At 40.5% G+C, this 18,538-nt stretch overlaps 1 protein-coding gene across 13 annotated transcripts in view; it reads right to left on the bottom strand.

Moving 5' to 3' along the window:
• Window positions 1–18,538, bottom strand: part of MYO9A (myosin IXA) — a 483,806-nt gene that overhangs the window by 121,458 nt on the left and 343,810 nt on the right. For all 13 annotated transcript variants that reach the window (XM_059658301.1, XM_059658294.1, XM_059658330.1 and 10 more), the window contains 5 exons: window positions 17,595–17,634; window positions 5,616–5,738; window positions 5,261–5,341; window positions 2,025–2,135; window positions 922–1,044 (listed from right to left, as the gene is read on the bottom strand). In XM_059658301.1, the coding sequence (XP_059514284.1) occupies window positions 922–1,044; window positions 2,025–2,135; window positions 5,261–5,341; window positions 5,616–5,738; window positions 17,595–17,634 (478 nt within the window). The remainder of the gene's footprint in view (window positions 1–921; window positions 1,045–2,024; window positions 2,136–5,260; window positions 5,342–5,615; window positions 5,739–17,594; window positions 17,635–18,538) is intronic.

Genomic DNA, 18,538 nt, shown 5'->3' with positions numbered 1-18,538 from the left:
GAAAGATGTTTGAATCTAATGAGAAGGTTATCAGGGGATTATTACTGAGCAGGAAGTCAAATTAAAGAAAGAAATATATTAAGATGATTTTCATAAAATGGGTAGATTTCAACAGAATAACAAACAGACTGGAACTAGACGAGGGATCTGTTTACTGTAAGAGAAATATATGTGAAAGGTAAAGAAACAAACCTACTATGGACGCAGTAGCATTAGAGAAAAAGGCAGAGATGTGAGAATCATTTGTTAAACAAAAAAAGAAACAATTTTGTAAAAGGATTAAAGTAAAGGGTAAGCCAAATATGACTATGGTTTCTAGCCTAAGAAACTAGAAGAAGAATGACAGAAAAGAGTAGTTGACAAATTAAGGATAATAGGGAAATCAGGATAAGGTGACTTTGGGCAAGTAGAGTTGGAGATTACAGTAGAGCACTAGGGGAGATGATTTTTAGGCAGTTAACATTATAGGTAGAATTAGAGAATTGGCCAGAAGCTCTTTAAATTGACTGTATTATTAAGTAAAAAAATCGTGGCCTACTCAATTTCCTTATGACATCTGGAAAACTATGTTTTTGTTATCTTGCTTTTTTGTTACTCCTCACCTGGGGATATTTTTCTATATATTTTTAGAGAGAGTGGAGGGGAGGGAGAGAGACACACAGAGAGAAACATCAATGTGAGAGAGACACATCGATTGGCTGCCAACCACACCACGGCTGGGGATCAAGTTTGCAACCTGGGTATGTGCCCTTGAATGGAATTGAACCTGGGACCTTTCAATCTGCAGGCTGATGCTCTATCAACTGAGCCAAACTGGCTAGGGCTAGAAAATTATGTTTTTTACAAAACATTATCATAGGCAAAGATTCTCATTATTATTTAAACACAAAAATACACTCAATTTTGACAATATATATTTACCATAGATTTTCCAACTTGATAATTATTTGGATTAATATTTATTTTCCTGAAGAAATCCTGAATGTAAAATTTAGATGGAATAATATTTCGAGGAAGAAGTACATGGAAGTGGCTCACAAAATCCTGAAAAAAATGAAAAGAAAATGTTATAAGGCCACAAAAGAATGACATGAAAATGTTATAAAGCTACAAGATCCTAAACTTTAGCTAACTATCCTTTTATTGATCCATTTCTCATTCTTTTCAATATGGTGAAACCAAGGAAGTACTTGTTAACAAAGTATTACCGAAGGTTAACTTATCAAATGGAAGGAGGTGTAGTGAGTTCAACAGAGTATTTTGTTATCAAAGGGAAGCGGGAAAAGAAACGAAGAGCAGAAACTAATCATCCCTTTTGAGAAAGCTGTACTAAAAAACAAAGAAAAAGTTATATAACAATCATCAGAAACTTTTAGCAAAATTTAGAAAAATAAGCAAAGTACAGTTATTACAGAATATAATTGAGAATGAAGCTTTCCCTCCAAGTAACAATATAACTTGCTCAGCTGCTGGAAAGCTTCAATATACTTTTTCTACCCAGAGCAGCAACTGATGAGAATAAGCATGAGTCTTGCTGGCAGCTTCCTATAAAAGAAAATCCTGCTGAGAAAACTCTAGCAAAAATCAAATGGAATCTTTTCTTTTGAACTAGACAGTTCTGATTGAATTATTTTAGTGTGAAGACTTGTAATACATGTGAAGAATTGCTATGCTGCGAGTAAATTTAGTATTTACTCATAAGAGTATGAAGAAGTGCTATGCTATGAGTACATTAAGTGTGAAGCAATCAGTGTGAAGAACTGCTATGTTATGAGTAAATTTAGTATTAGGAAACATTCAGATCAAATGAGAATAGCCAAGTACTGGATTCTCTTAAAACACAAGCTTAATAAGATTGGTGCCATTCAATGGAAGTGAGTACTCATTACCTGGTTAATTCTGTGTACAGAAGATGGAATGGAAAGGAAGAATTAAGAGAAATAAGCCCCAAATAAAAAATATGCAAGACAGGAAGAATTTACTTGATATGCATATATACTTAAAGATCACTGTAAAAGTATAACCTGGAAAGAGTATTTGCAGCTGTATCCTGATTGGCGAATTCGAACTGTCTCCAGCATCCCAGTATACCGAAGCTGCCTAAGTACCAAGGCATCATTGAACCTTAATGGCAGCTAAAACAAAGCAATAGAAAAAAAACATCAACCTAGAAGAATAGATCTCCAAATTAATGTTTGTCTTACAAATATGAATAACTTTTGAATATCTAGGAACTGACTTGAAGCTTGTCTGGTTAAGATATAGTGAAGTGACAGGACAATCTTCCTTCCCCAGCTGGTAGCTTCAAAAAAGTTCTGACTGCCTGACCCTAAGGAATATGAGGAACCACGTTTCCAGACTTCTCTAGCTGTAGTTCAAAAGGAGTCAATATAAAATACATAACAAAACTAACCTACTTACATGTAGTCAAGAGTGTCTGCATTTTTGTTTTTAATTATGATTGTATCTAAAATCTCACTCAGAAACTACCTGCCCTACTTTACCAGTTACCTTGGTTAACCGAGAGCTGACAGATTCTTCTTCTAATGACTAGTACAAGGTTAAGAGTAGTTTATTTCCCTAAATACTTTTGCTGATAATATTGGTATGACACATTGAAAAACAAAAAATTCCTCCAGTACCTGACAACTGATTTCATTGTAAAGGCATTGATAGGGAAGCAGCTAGTAGTCACAATGCCCTGAAACTCCAAGGTATCTCTGTAGGCACATTTTCAGACATTCAAAACAATATGCATTTGGAGCTTCTGATATTTCTCCATATTCATTCTAAATACTATTTTCAATGATTCCCTAAAGCAATTCTAAACATTTTCCTTCAGACAGATGGGGCATACCAGCTGTCAAGGAAATAAAGTCAATGGGCAACTTATGTTAAATAATAATATAATAATAGTTGACATTTATTTAGTACTTATTCTATACCCTGAACTACTTCATTAATTGAACTCTTTGTATAGCAAGGTCTCATTTAATAACAGGGACTCAAACTTCTATTTAACTATAAATAAAATCATTTCTTTTTTAGCCACTATAAAAGAATAATGACATTTACTAACCACTTAGTATGGGCTGGGAACACTCTTAGTATATTACCAGTATTAACTCACACATACTCACAAAACACTATGAGGTCCTACAAATACAATATATTCTTACATGGATGAAAATATTTAAACTACAGAAAGGATAACTTGTCTAAGGTCACAAAGCTTGTATATAACTAAGTTAGAGACTACTTCTTAAGAATTACGAAAGCTGAACATAATTCCTACACAGTTTAGCTGTTCAGGCTGGGAACTATTTTTTCCTATGAAGAACATAATGAAAGATGACAAATGTTTACACTTTTTAGATATATTTTGCAAATTCCTAATTAGGGGATCTGTCACAGAAAATAGAAAGGAATCAAGAATGCCCATATCTTCCCTATTTTACAAAGATAAGAATCTCTAAACATGAAAAATGCCTGGCATGTTCTTTAAGAGTGACAATGTATATCCAAACAAGAGGGATTAATCTCCGGGTAATACAAGTTGCATAAAACTTTTATTATAGAATTTCAAGAGGAATTTGCTTCTCAAAATCCTTGTAGATATTAAATCAATACCATGTAAATACCTTACAAGCAAGTAGGTGTAAACACAAGAAAAATATCCATAGAAACTATAGAATGCTGTTTTCCTTAAAAAATATTATAGACTAGAGGCCCGGTGCACAAAAATTTGTGCACTTGGGGGGTCCCTCAGCCCAGCCTGTGCCGTCTCACAGTCTGGGACCCCTCGGGGGATGTCCACCTGCTGGCTTAAGTCCGCTCCCAGGGGGATTGGGCCTAAGCTGCCAGTCAGACATCCCTCTGGCAGCCTGGGAGCCCTTGGGGGATGTTCACTTGCCAGCAGGGAGCAGGCCTAAGCTCCAACTGGATATCCTTAGTGCTGCTGAGGAGGCGGGAGAGGCTCCCGCCACCACCACTGTGTTGGCAGCCGTCAGCCTGGCTTGTGGCTGAGCAGAGCTCCCCCTGTGGGAGCGCACAGACCACCAGGGAGCAGCTCCTACATTAAGCATCTGTCCCCTGGTGGTCAGTGTGTGTCATAGAGACCAGTCATTCCCAGTGGTGCTGCTGGTAGGGTCAATTTGCATATTACCCTTTTATTATATAGATATAGAATAGAGACCTGGTACATGGGTGGAGGCCAGCTGGTTTGCCCTGAAGGGTGTCCTGGATCAGGGTAGGGGTCCCGCTGGGGTGCCTGGCCAGCCTGGGTATGGGGCTGATGGCTGTTTGCAGGCTGGTCAAGCCCCCCAGCGAGGACCCTCACCCCATTGGGGGAGGCCGCCTGGGTGAGGGGCTGAAGGCTGTTTTCAAGCTGGCCACACCCCCTTCAGGGTGGAGGTTCCCGCTGGGGTGCCTGGCCAGCCTGGGTGAGGGGCTGAGGGCTGTTTGCAGGCTGGCCACACCGCCTTCAGGGTGGAGGTTCCCGCTGGGGTGCCTGGCAAGCCTGGGTGAGGGGCTGATGGTTGTTTTCAGGCTGGCCACAGCCCCTTCAGGGTGGAGGTTCCCGCTGGGGTGCCTGGCCAGTCTGGGTGAGTGGCTGATGGCTGTTTGCAGGCTGGCCACAGCCCCTTCGGGGTGGGGGTCCCTACTGGGGTGCCTGGCCAGCCTGGGTGAGGGGCTGATGGCTGTTTGCAGGCTGGCCACAGCCCCTTCGGGGTGGGGGTCCCTACTGGGGTGCCTGGCCAGCCTGGGTGAGGGGCTGATGGCTGTTTGCAGGCTGGCCACAGCCCCTTCAGTGAAGGGGGCCCTACTGGGAGGCATGGCCATCTTGGGTGAGGGGCTGAGGGCCGTTTTCAGGTGTGCCACGGCCATAGGCTGGAAGCAGGTATCTGGGATTTATTTATCTTCTATAATTGAAACTTTGTAGCCTTGAGCGGAGCTCAGGGCCTGCAGGGCAGGTGGGAAGCTTGGCTTCCTCCATTGCTGGGGGCAACCCAAGCCTCCTGCTCACTCCAGCTCCATGGCCGCCACCATCTTAGTTGGGTTAATTTGAATACTCGCTCCTGATTGGTGGGTGGGCGTAGCTTGTGGGTGTGGGTTGTGGGTGTAGTGGAGGTATGGTCAATTTGCATGTTTCTCTTTTATTAGATTAGATTGCTCTTTCTATCCAATTGCTCTTCTTAGAAAGAATTTAAAGCTTGGTTTGAAGTAAGCTGAGCGAGTTCTCATGTACGGACATTTTTACCTTTTCTGCATTAGAGCGAATGCATTTTACAAAATATGGTTCTGCTTGACCAAGTGTCTCCATCAGCTTGTTTAATGAGGCCTGTGATAGAAAACAATAATATAATGAGAATTTTCTTCCATCCCACATTGGGAGCAATTTATAAATATAAACAATAATGTTGTTAAAATATGCAAAAATGAGTGGTATACAAAGAAATAGGTTTATTTCTGAAAAGCCAAATGACCATTACAGCCTGGCTTTTTAGTCACATCAACCATATCCCATTCAGGTTATCTTGCCAATCATTTTGACTTTTCAGTATCAATCTGAAGGAAACAGATTCCTCTTTGTTAAAAGTAAAATAGGAACTAACCTGAAACTGAGCACTGATGCTGGGAGGTTTCTTCTTCTTGTGCAAATGAAGAAGGGATTTGGTAATGCGATCCTGCAGAGTCAGTCTTGTCAGGTGCTTTAAAGAATTTACCTCCAGCAAGTGCTAAAAAGAAACAGGGTAGAGGGGGAGATCAAATTCTTCTTAAATTAATCTAAGAATAGGGAACACAAAATTGTCAGCCCATTTTCATCATTTCCTGTGTATAATGACTATGGTGAATATGGGAGATTGACATTCAACATCCATCTTACCTTCCTCCGGCTTTCCTGCAGAAGCTTTCCAGCTAAAAAGAAAACTACTTTTCCCAAATTCTCTTTCATCTCAGGTTCAGAAAGTGATTTAAGTTCAACAATTGAATTTCCACACATGAAACTGGGAAAGTATAATGAGACAGAGGCTTTGGCTAGTAGCTTCTGTTTCTGCTGGCAAGCGTGTACATAATAAGTGCTTCAGTTTTCTGGCCAGGTACTACTCTTTTGAGTGCTGAGAGACAGAGTGTATTGTCACTGCAACTCAAATAAAGGCACTTGAGCCCTGGAGCCAATAGTTTTAGCAGCTTCTCCAGCAGCTACAACTTTCTGATTGCAGCTCAGGTCAGTTCTGCATTGTTATTTTACTAGTCTGAAACTAACACTTCTAGCGCTTTTCTAAGTGCCTCTCTGAATTAAGTCCCTTTCTATATAAAAATGTCTACAATAATTACTGTTATCTGCAACAGAATCCTAACTCACAGAGATAAATTAAATTCAATCCCAGGGCTATATCAGATATGCCATGAACACACAAAAGAGAAACTCCCTATTAACAGTCATCCTGATGTGCTAATTATTAATCTTAAGATCCAAATTACACATAAGCAATTAAAGAATGTAAAATAAAATATTAATAAAGTATGTGGGAGCTTTTTTAGCCCATCAAAAAATATAGGGTGTATCAAAAAATGTATACACACTTTGAATAATTATTAATTCCAATGGGTTAAATCTGAAAAGAAACATCAATTGAGCTATCAGCTGTTAAAGTGTATATATTTTTGGGGGAGACACCTTATATATGGCAGTGACTGTTAATGAAAAGAATATATCTATACAAATGTGCAACTAATAATGTTGCAGGCTCAACCCCCAGCAGGGGGTGTGCAGGAGGCAGTGTATCATTGATGTTCCACTCTCACATCAATGTTTCTTTCTCTCTCCCTCTCCCTTCCTCTCTTTCTAAAAAATCAGTGAAAGTAAGGAAAATTTTTAAAATATAAATGTTGTCAATATAAGCATTAAAAAACAATAACTTTCAAGCGAGAAAAATGTTTCCAACAAGTATAATGACTGTAAGAAAGTATATAAGAACTGTAAGAAATCCTATAAAAATTCACAAAGTATAAATGACAACATTATGACAATCATTCAATTTCACTTGTAAGAAAAGAAACAATTTCTTTTAAAGATATTTTCTGCATATCAGATTGGCAAACATAATAAAGACTTACAAAACCCAACATTCATGCAGATGTGGGGAAATAGGCTTATATATGCACTGTTCTTAGGAATGCAAATCAGTATAACCTTCCTGATAAGCAATGTCATTCTCAGGTATTTATTTAAGGAGAATGTCAGATAAGATCTGAATGCTATCTCTGACAATGTACTTCAAAAAATAATAAAAAATTATGAACAGAGATATGCATTTATATGGAACTTTTTTCATAAAGTATGTTTCATCCGCACAACTGAGTACTATCATAGATCATAAAACAGAGGGAAAGGGGGGAGGGGGGAAGGGAGGAAGAAAGGGGTAAAGAAAAGGGTAAAAGGGGACCAAATGGTGATGGAAGGAAACTTTACTTGGGATGGTGAGCACACAATACAATACACAAATGATGTATTATAGAATGATACACCTGAAACCTATATAAATTTATTAGCCAATGTCACCCCAATAAATTCAATTTTTTTAAAAACCTGTATTTCCTGACATGGAGAAATATTTGCAAATACTACTGACAAAAAATACCATGTAAAACAATAACATATATGTATTTGCTTGGAATACTCTGAAGCCAGATCTTCACATGGCTTGATTTTTCTTGGCATTCAACTTCTAGCTTAAATTCCCAAAACATTCTCATGAAGTTCTTGCTTAACTACCCCAAAGTCAACATGTCATTTCATTTTCCTCTTTGCACATATCATCTGGTTATCTTTTCATATATTTATTTACATTTTCTTCACTAGAAGATAAACTAAAGGAAAGCAAAGACTAGACTGTTCATCCCTGTACCCCTAATGCCTGTGTTCTGGTGCAGAGTAGGTATTCAAAAACTATTAGTTTTGATGAATGAATGGATGGATGGTTAGCAACTAATGATTTTTGAGCATTGTTTCCTTAGCAACTGGAGGTCAGACTTCTGCCCATAAAATCACCATGCTCAGATCAATCAAAAACTATTCAGATTACTACAGATCAGGCTCTGTTCTAAGTGTCTGGAATACAGTACATTTAAGTGCAGGGAAACAGGCTACAAGGGCATTATAAAATAAACTAGGGGCCCGGTGCACGAAATTCGTGCACTGGGTGTGTGTGTAGGGGGGGGGGGTCGGGGGGAGTGTCCCTCAGCCCAGCCTGCCCCCTCTCACATACTGGGAGCCCTCAGGCGTTGACCCCCATCACCCTCCAATCGCAGGATCGGCCCCTTGCCCAGGACTGACGCCTCTGACAGAGGCGTAGACCCCCATCACCCTCCGATCGCCTGATCGGCCCCTTGCCCAGGCCTGACGCCTCTGCCAGAGGTGTCAGGCTTGGACAGGGGACCCCCATCTCCTCCCGATCACTGGCTCTGACCCCCGCCCAGGCCTGAGGCCTCTGGCCCAGGAATCATACCTGGGGAGGGGACCCCCATCTCCCTCTGATCGCTTGCTCCATCCCCCGCCCAAGCCTGACACCTCTGACCCAGGCTTCAGGCCTGGGCAAGGGGACCATCATATTCCCCCAATCCCTGGCTCCGCCCCCCAACCAGGCCTGAGGCCTCGGCCAGAGGAGTTGACCCTCATCACCCTCCAATCACCAATCACCGGATCGGCCCCTTGACCAGGCCTGAGGCCTCCGGCAGAGGTGTCAGGCCTGGGCAGGGGACCCCCAGCTCCCCGCGTTGCAGGCTCTACCCCTGCCCAGGCCTAACGCCTCTGGCCTAGGCGTCCCGCACGGGCAGCGGGGACCCACAGTGGCAGCAGCCCCGCGACCGTGGGCTCCGCTTTAGGCCCAGGCAAGGGACCCCTAGCTCCTGGGACTGCCAGCTTCGACCGTGCCCAGCTCCCATCGCTGGCTCCACCCCTACTTCCTGCTATCACTGGCCAGGGCGGCAAAGGCTCCTGATTCTCCAATCATGGCTGGGGGGCAGGGCAAAGGCGGCCCCAGGGCCGCCTTTGCCCTGCCCCCCAGCTCTTAGCTCCCCCCTGGGTTTCCGATCACTGTCAGTGGCAGGGGGCTTCTTCCTGCTTTCCCTTTCGCCTCCCTGCATTGTGCCTACATATGCAAATTAACCGCCATCTTGTTGGCAGTTAACTGCCAATCTTAGTTGGCAGTTAATTTGCATATAGCCCTGATTAGCCAATGAAAAGGGTAGCGTCATACGCCAATTACCATTTTTCTCTTTTATTAGTGTAGATGATAACTTGAGGGTTATTAAGATTTATAAAGAAGATAAAATAGGACAAGTAAATAATGGGGAGACAAGGCAAAACAGAACAAGGTAGAAGGCAAGAGACTAAGGGGACAAGAGAGAGATGAATCCAGTTAAGTGACAGCTGCAATAGTCCAGCATGATGTGACAGAAACCACAAACTAGAATGCAGAACAGAGATCTAGTGGGGGAAAAAATATCGAGTTAATTTCTTTCTTAGATCTTCCATTCATTATCTACTTTATTCCTTTCTTAATTCCATTTTCATTGTTTGATTTATTCAGCTTAATTAATCAGTTATTTTTTAAAAACCTATTATTTAGTGCTTGCTGTACAAGGTGTAGAAACAAACATTAAAAAGATACTGCTCGGGTTGCGTTGTGGTATAGTGGTGAGCATAGCAGCCTTCCAAAAAGATACTGCTTAGACATTATTTACAATAGCCAAGATATAAAAGGAATCCAAATGCCCATCAACAGACAAATGGATAAAGAAGAGTTGGTACATATATACAATGGAATGTTACTTAGCCATAAAAAAAAATTAAATCTTGTCATTTGTGACAACTTGGATAGATCTAGAGCAGTGATGGCAAACCTTTTGAGCTCGGTGTGTCAGCATTTTGAAAAACCCTAACTTAACTCTGGTGCCGTGTCACATATAGAAATTTTTTGATATTTGCAACCATAGTAAAACAAAGACTTATATTGATATTTATTTTATATAATTAAATGCCATTTAACAAAGAAAAATCAACCAAAAAAATGAGTTCGCGTGTCACCTCTGACACGCATGTCATAGGTTCGCCATCACTGATCTAGAGGGTATTATGTTAAGTGAAATAAGTCAGACATAGAAAGTCAAATACAGTATGATTTCACTTATATATAGAATCTAAGAAAACCAAAACAAAATAAAGTAATAAACAAAACAGAAACAAACTCTAGAACATTCTGATGGTTGCCAAAAGGTGGGTGGGGGAATATATGAAAAAAATAAGGGATTAAGATAAATAAATTACCAGTTATAATTACAGTCACAGGGATGTAAAGTACAGCATAGGGAATATCATCAGTAATATTGTAATAACTATTTATTATGCCAGAAGGGTACTAGACTTATCAGGATAATCACTTCGTAAGATATATAAATTACTTCGTAAGGTATCTAATCACTGTGTTGTATAGCTGAAACTAACATAATATTGTATGTCAACTGTAATTGAAATTAAATTAATTTATAAAAAGAAGATACTGCTCATGTTAAAGAAGACTAAAATTAACTTCATGTCTTGAGCCTGAGTGACTAAAAATTTAATAAGGAAATGACATACTAAAATCACTCTGGGCACCAAGAAAGAAAGATGAGCAGAATGTACAACAAAGTAGAAATGTACAACAGAGCAACTGTCAGTAAAAAATTGGAAATTAAAAGTGAGGTCATGTTAGAAAAGTAGATTTAGCAGAAGTGACAGTTTCAAGGTCTGAGCAGAAAAAAATTCTAAGAGGGAAAAGGGAAAGTACTATCTGTAATAATACTTGAGAACAAGAGCTATACTGAATCTGATGAGGAGGAAGAATTAATGGCCACCTTCTGGGGGCCACAATAACTCACCAACTAGATTCCAATAATCTGTACAAGCACGGCCTTCACTTTGGAGAACCTAGTCTGTTATAGCTTCCAAATGGCCAAGGGCATGGAATTCCTTGCTTCCAGAAAATGTATTCATCAGGACATGGCTGCTCAGAACATCCTTCTAACTAATGACGACATTGTGAAGACCTGTGACTTTGGTTTGGCCAGAGACATCTACAAAGACCCTGACTATATCTAGAATAGAGATGCAAGACTCTCAAGTGGATGGCGCCTAAAGCCATTTTTTACAAGGCTTAAGCTACCCAGAGTGATGTGTGGTCATTTGACATTTTGATGTGGGAAATGTTCTCTCCAGAATGTAGTCATACCCTCTGAATGAACTTGTGTCCACTGGCGGAACAACATCTCACCCAAGACTCCAGCACCAGCCAGGTCTGGCCCCACCACCTGAGGCCAGAGGCATGCAAAAGCACAAAAGGTTTGAATCTGAAAGCAGCTCAGCCTGCCCTGCTGAGCATCCAGGGGCCTGAGAAATGAGGGACTGAGCTGGACTGCAGGTGCCTGTCCCCTGGTCTCTCTCCCTGCCCACCCAATCAGGAAGCCTTGAAGGAAGTCAGTCAAGTAAGAAGCCTGTCCAGTTGGAAGATCAGAAAAAAAAGCTATTGTTGAGGTTTAATCTGAAACCATTCATTCATTTAATCATATCTTAGTAATACCCACCTCACAGAGTGTTGTGAGAATTAAAGAAGATGAAAAAGGAGACAAAAAAAAGAAAGTACTATCAAAAGAGAACTGAGTGGGGAGAAACCAAGATGGCGGCATAGGAAAACACTGGAGATTGCTGCCTTGCACAACCACTTCAAAAATACAACTAAAAGACAGAATGGACATCATCCAGAACCACAGGAAGGCTGGCTGAGTGGAAATTCTACAACGAGAAGGAAAGAGAAAAGCATACCGAGACTCAGAGGATGTGCAGTGCGGAAGTAAAATACAGAAGTACAGAGGCACATGCAGAGAGGGTTGGCAGATAAGGACATGGTTGTCTTTCAATTGGGAGGGAGTCTCAAGCTCTGAGGTCCAGTTCCGGGTGAGTCTCTGGGGACCCAGACTCATATGGGAGAAACTGGACTGTCTGGTATCGGTCAGAACTCGAGGGCAGCTTTCTCTCGGAGGTGCTAGCAGCAATTGCCGGGACACTGAGAAGCAGGGCCTCTGAGGGCAGGACTGAGAGCAGCCATACTGCTCGCTCCGCCCGCCCTGTTGATCCCCTGGGACCCTGCTCTGCCCAAGCAGTGCAGGAGGCTTTTGCATATGAAAAGCCTGGCCCTTTGCAATCTGATAATTACCTAACAAACTGCAGCTGGCCCAAGGCCCCAGGGCAACTTGCATTGTGTCACAGCTGGCTCCTGCTGGATAGCCTCAGGCAGAGGCTAGATTAGCACCTCCTTAGAGATCCAGGAGCCAATATGTCTGGTGGTCAGAGTGGGACCATCCAGATTGCAGCTCCGTGGAACCATAAAGGACACACTCAGGGGGCAGACTCAGTGAGCACCGAAGCCCCATTGAAGCAAGTCTTGCCCCGGAGGGGTGTCCCCAGCACAGAAGTTCTCCCACTGCAGATACAGCTGATTCTCACAGCCAATTGGCCTGGAGGTCAATCCCTCCCAGTATTACCTACAACAATCAAGGCTTAACTACAACAAGACTATGTACATAGCCCACAAGGGCATGCACCAAGAGTGTCTACCTCAGGTAATTGGGGAGGCTGAGCCACTGGGCCCTATAGGACACCTAGTACAGAAAGCCACTTTATCAACACAGTGCAGCATAAAAAAATGCGGAGACAAAGAAAGAGGACACAAATGACAGAAATGGAGGAAAGCAAACTACTGGATATAGAGTACAAAACCACACTTTTAAGGTTTTTCAAGAATTTTCTAGAAACCGCCGATAAACTTAATGAGACCCTCAAGAAATCTAGTGAGACCCTCGAGGTTGTGATAAAGGACCAACTAGAAATTAAGCATATACTGACTGAAATAACGAATATTATACAGACTCCCAACAGCAGACCAGAGGGTCACAAGAATCAAGTCAAAGATTTGAAATACGAAGAAGCAAAAAACACCCAACAGGAGAAGCAAAATGAAAAAAGAATCCAAAAATATGAAGACAGTGTAAGAAGCCTCTGGGACAGCTTCAAGAGTACCAACATCCAAATTATAGGGGTGCCAGAAGAAGAGAGAGAGCAAGATATTGAAAACCTATTTGAAGAAATAATGACAGAAAACTTCCCCTACCTGGTGAAAGAAATAGACTTACAAGTCCAGGAAGCGCAGAGAACAACAAACAAAAGGAATCCAAAGAGGACCACACCAAGACACATCATAATTAAAATGCCAAGAGCAAAAGACAAAGAGAGAATCTTAAAAGCAGCAAGAGAAAGAAACTCAGTTACCTACAAGGGAATACCCATACGACTGTCAGCTGATTTCTCAACAGAAACTTTGCAGGCCAGAAGGGACTGGCAAGAAATATTCAAAGTGATGAATAGCAAGAACCTACAACCAAGATTACTTTATATCATTCAGAATTGAAGGTCAGATAAAGAGCTTCACAGATGAGCAAAAGCTAAAGGAGTTCATCACCACTAAACCAGTATTATATGAAATGCTGAAAGGTATCCTTTAAGAAGAAGAAGAAGAAGATGGTAAAGATACAAACTATGAACAACAAATACACATCTATCAACAGGTAAATCTAAAAATCAAGTGAATAAATAATCTGATGAACAGAAAAAAAAAAGAGAGAGAACTGAGTGGAAATAAATTCTAAGAGAGAAAAAGGAAAGTACAATCAAAACAGAACTATACAAATGGCCAAGAGACAAATGAAAAAAATTTTCAAAGTCACTAATCATCAGAGAAATGCAAATTAAAACCACAGTGGGATATCACCTCACACGTGTCAGAATGGCTATCATGAAAAATCAATAAACAACAAGTGCTGGCGAGGATGTGGAGAAAAGAGAACACTAGTTTACTGCTGGTGGGAATGCAGACTGGTGCAGCCACTATGGAAAACAGTATGGAATTTCCGCAAACAATTAAAAATGAAACTTCTATTTGACCCAGTGATCCCACTTCTGGGAATAAATCCTAATGACCCCAAAACACCAATCAAAATGAACATATGTACCCCTATGTTCAAAGCAGTGTTATTTATAATAGCTAAGATTTGGAAACAGCCCAAGTGCCCATCATTAGATGAATAGAAAGCTGTGGGACATTTACATTATGGAATACTATGCAGTTGTTAGAAAGAGGGATCTCTTGTCCTTTGGGGCAGCATGGATGGACCTGGAAAATATTATGCTAAGTGAAATAAGCCAATCTGAGAAGGAGAAATATCACATAATATAACTTATTTATGGAATCTAATGAACAAAATGAATTGACCAACATAAAGCAGGGAGGCATGGAACAGACTGACATACCTCAATGTGAGGTTTGGGGGACAAGAAGAGAGAAACCGAAGAACTTATATATTTACTAGAGGCCTGGTGTACGAATTGTGCACCAGTGGGGTCCCTTGGCCTGGCCTGCAGGATTGGGCCGAAACTGGCTCTCTGACATCCCCGAGAGGTCCCGGATTACGAGAGGGCGCAAGCCAGGCCAAGGGACCCCACCGGTGCATGATTGAGGCTGGGGAGGGACACGGGAGGTTGGCCAGCTAGGGAGGGATCACAAGAGGGCTCCAGGGCATGTCTGGCCATCTTGCTCAGTCCCAATGAGCTGGACCCCCATAGAAAGCTAACCTACTGGTCAGAGCATCTGCCCCCTCATGGTCAGTGCATGTCATAGCAACTGGTCGACTAGTCGACTGTCTGCACCCTGGTGGTCAGTGCATGTCATAGCGAGTGGTTGAGCATCCTTAGCATGTCATTAGCATATTACACTTTGATTGGTTAAACTGATGACCAGACACTTAGCATATGAGGCTTTTATTATATAGGATATGTATAGTCCATGGATATGGCCAATAGGGTCATGGAGACCTGGGGCATGGGGGGATGGGGGTTTGGGGAGAGGGAAGTGGGAAATATTTGTAATACTATCAACAATAAAAAATATATTTAAGAAAAGAGAACTATAGTAACAGAGAGCTAGGGCCTTTTGAAAGTTGCATTTTTTAAATATTTGCTGATGTTTAACTGTTTGGGATTGTAGTAAAAATAAAGCATTCTAAAGACTACCAATCTCAATAAAATGAGAGGTGCCTTAATACAAGTGATTGAATCTTATTTCCACTAGCTATAAAAGTTGTACAGATGCATGCAAAAATGCTTCATAAAGCAAGGTATGAAAGAGTCTATAGGATTTCACCAAGGCCCAAATCCTGCCCACTATTTTTTATATAATTTATACGCTTGAAAAAAATTAAAATAATACTTAAGGACATGTGAAAATTATATGAAACTGAAACTTCAGTGTCCATAAATAAAGTTTTATTGGAATACAGTCACACTCATTCAATTATGTATTGTCGAGAAAAACCAAGATGGCGGCATAGGTTAACGCCAGAGATTGCTGTCTCGAACAACCACTTCAAAAAACAACTAAAAGATGGAATGGACATCATCCAGAACCACAGGAAGGCTGGCTGAGTGGAAATTCTACAACTAGGAGGAAAGAGAATATCATACCCAGACTCAGAGGAGGCGCAGTGCTGGAGTGAAGTGCTGAGATCCCCAGGGACCCGCCCCGCCCAAGCCCTGCGCAGAGCCATTTGCCGAATAGCCTCAGGCAAACACTAGATTAGCACCGCCCTAGAGATCCAGCACAGAAGCTCTCCCACTGCAGACACAGCGGACTCTCATAGCCAGTTAGCCTGGAGGTCAAATCACCCCCGGTATTGCTGACAACAATCAAGGCTTAACTACAACAAGACTGCGCACAAAGACCACTAGGGTGTGCACCAAGAAAGCATAAAAAATGCGGAGACAAAGAAACAGGACAAAACTGTCAATGGAGGATATTGAGTTCAGAACCACACTTTTAAGGTCTCTCAAGAACTGTCTAGAAGCCGCCGATAAATGTAGTGAGATCCTCAAGAAATCTAATGAGACCCTCGATGTTATGATAAAGAACCAACTAGAAATTAAGCATACACGGACTGAAATAACGAATACTATACAGACTTCCAACAGCAGACCAGAGGAGCGCAAGAATCAAGGCAAAGATTTGAAATACGAAGAAGCAAAAAACACCCAACAGGAAAAGCAAAATGAAAAAAGAATCCAAAAATACGAAGATAGTGTAAGGAGCCTCTGGGACAGCTTCAAGCGTACCAACATCAGAATTATAGGGGTGCCAGAAGAAGAGAGAGAGCAAGATATTGAAAATCTATTTGAAGAAATAATGACAGAAAACTTCCCCCACCTGGTGAAAGAAATAGACTTACAGGTCCAGGAAACGCAGAGAACCCCAAACAAAAGGAATCCAAAGAGGACCACACCAAGACACATCATAATTAAAATGCCAAGAGCAAAAGACAAAGAGAGAATCTTAAAAGCAGCAAGAGAAAGAAACTCAGTTACCTACAAGGGAGTACCCATAGGACTGTCAGCTGATTTCTCAACAGAAACTTGGCAGGCCAGAAGGGAATGGCAAGAAATATTCAAAGTGATGAATACCAAGAACCTACAACCAAGATTACTTTATCCAGCAAAGCTATCATTCAGAACTGAAGGTCAGATAAAGAGCTTCACAGATAAGGAAAAGCTAAAGGAGTTCATCACCACCAAACCAGCATTATATGAAATGCTGAAAGGTATCCTTTAAGAAGAGGAAGAAGAAGAAAAAGGTAAAGATACAAATTATGAACAACAAACATACATCTATCAACAAGTGAATCTAAGAATCAAGTGAATAAATAATCTGGTGATCATAATAGAATCAGGGACATAGAAAGGGAATGGACTGACTATTCTTGGGGGGTAAAGGGGTGTGGGAGATGCGGGAAGAGACTGGACAAAAATCGTGCACCTATGGATGAGGACAGTGGGTGGGGAGTAAGGTCGGAGGGTGGGGCGGGAACTGGGAGTAGGGGAGTTATGGGGGGAAAAAAGGAACAAATGTAATAATCTGAACAATAAAGATTTAATTTAAAAAAATTATGTATTGTCTATAGCTGCATTTGTGCTACATAGCAAAGCTATTCAGTTAGAACAGAGACCATAGGTCTGTAAGCCTATATGGACCTTTACAGAAAAACTTAACTAACTAATGCTAATGATAATAAGAATTAGGCAAGGTCTAATTAGAAATTATTTAAAAATCAAGTAAAATTCAGATTTTTATATTAACCTGGCTCAAAGAGAAATAAAAAGATCTCATGTAAACAGGCAATTACTCAATAAATTACTCATTTTATTCAGAGGTTTTTCAAATACTAGGAAAAAAGATATAGCACAAATAAATCTACCTGAATCATCAAGCTTGGCCATTTTATAACATCCAATCTTACTTCTAAAATGGATTTAACTGAATGCATATAGTCCCTATTTTGGGTATAAATAAGGTATCTCTTGTCTTTGATTTCTAAAGATTATTTGCATGAGTAATAAAAATATAATTATGAAATAGGACACCAATGGTTAAAAGATTTTTCATAATACCCACCTTTGGAAGGCCAGGCTTGAATTTGAAGTTTCTGTTTCTCCTAAAGAGACAAATCATACACAGAAAAAAAAAAACTATTGTAAAGATGAATGATTTCAAGGTCTCAAATGAAACAACAGGTTATATACCCATTTCCATGACACAGATCATTTATATGAAAATGCTGTCTGATTCAACTAAGCAGGTACCTTTAGGAAGGAATGATAGCAAAATGACAACAAGGAAAGAGATGCCTGCTCTGTAATATAGGTATAAATAGACTTATGCCTGATAATCAATAACATAATGTTATATAGTTAAAGCTTAAGTTTCATTTTCTTTTGGATGTTAATAGGTCTCTAATTTCTAATGACTACAGAAGTTTTGCTTACATTTTAATGAATTTTTTAAATGTACTTTTCACTAAAACTTGCGGTTTTCCACTTTGGGAAATTAAAAATTCTCTTCTCCTTTTTTTTCTTATTCATAATTCAAAAGCATACTTACATCAAGACCATTATTTTTTATTATGGCCACAGAAGGGAAGAAAATACAAGCTAATAATGATGAACGTGGGTTGGGGAGTCATAAAGACCTGGGCTTGAATCTAAGCTCTTTCTCCTACGAAGGTATGATTTTAACCTCTCAAGCCTTGGTTTCATTACATGGTAATGTAAAATAAAAATGATAATACCACCTACCTCTGAGTTATTGTGAGAATTAAATTAGTTAATTCATAATTCTGGATTATAGCAAGATTCACATAAATTGAAATATGACACTGTCAAACAATAATTTAGGGATTAAGGAATCCAATTTAGTCACACCTCCAACTAGTGGTCCAAAACTATGCTTTGGAAGTATCTGGAATATGTTGATATAGGTAGCTAAAAACTTTTAAGTAATCTACCATGCATGGTGTATCTATGTCCTCAAACCAATTGGATAAGTGTTATGTATCTATC

The sequence above is a fragment of the Myotis daubentonii genome, chromosome 1 (assembly GCF_963259705.1).
Source record: "Myotis daubentonii chromosome 1, mMyoDau2.1, whole genome shotgun sequence".
Taxonomy (NCBI): Eukaryota; Metazoa; Chordata; class Mammalia; order Chiroptera; family Vespertilionidae; genus Myotis; species Myotis daubentonii.
Note: the sequence above shows the minus strand (reverse complement) of the source record. Positions and strands in the feature narration are given on the sequence as shown.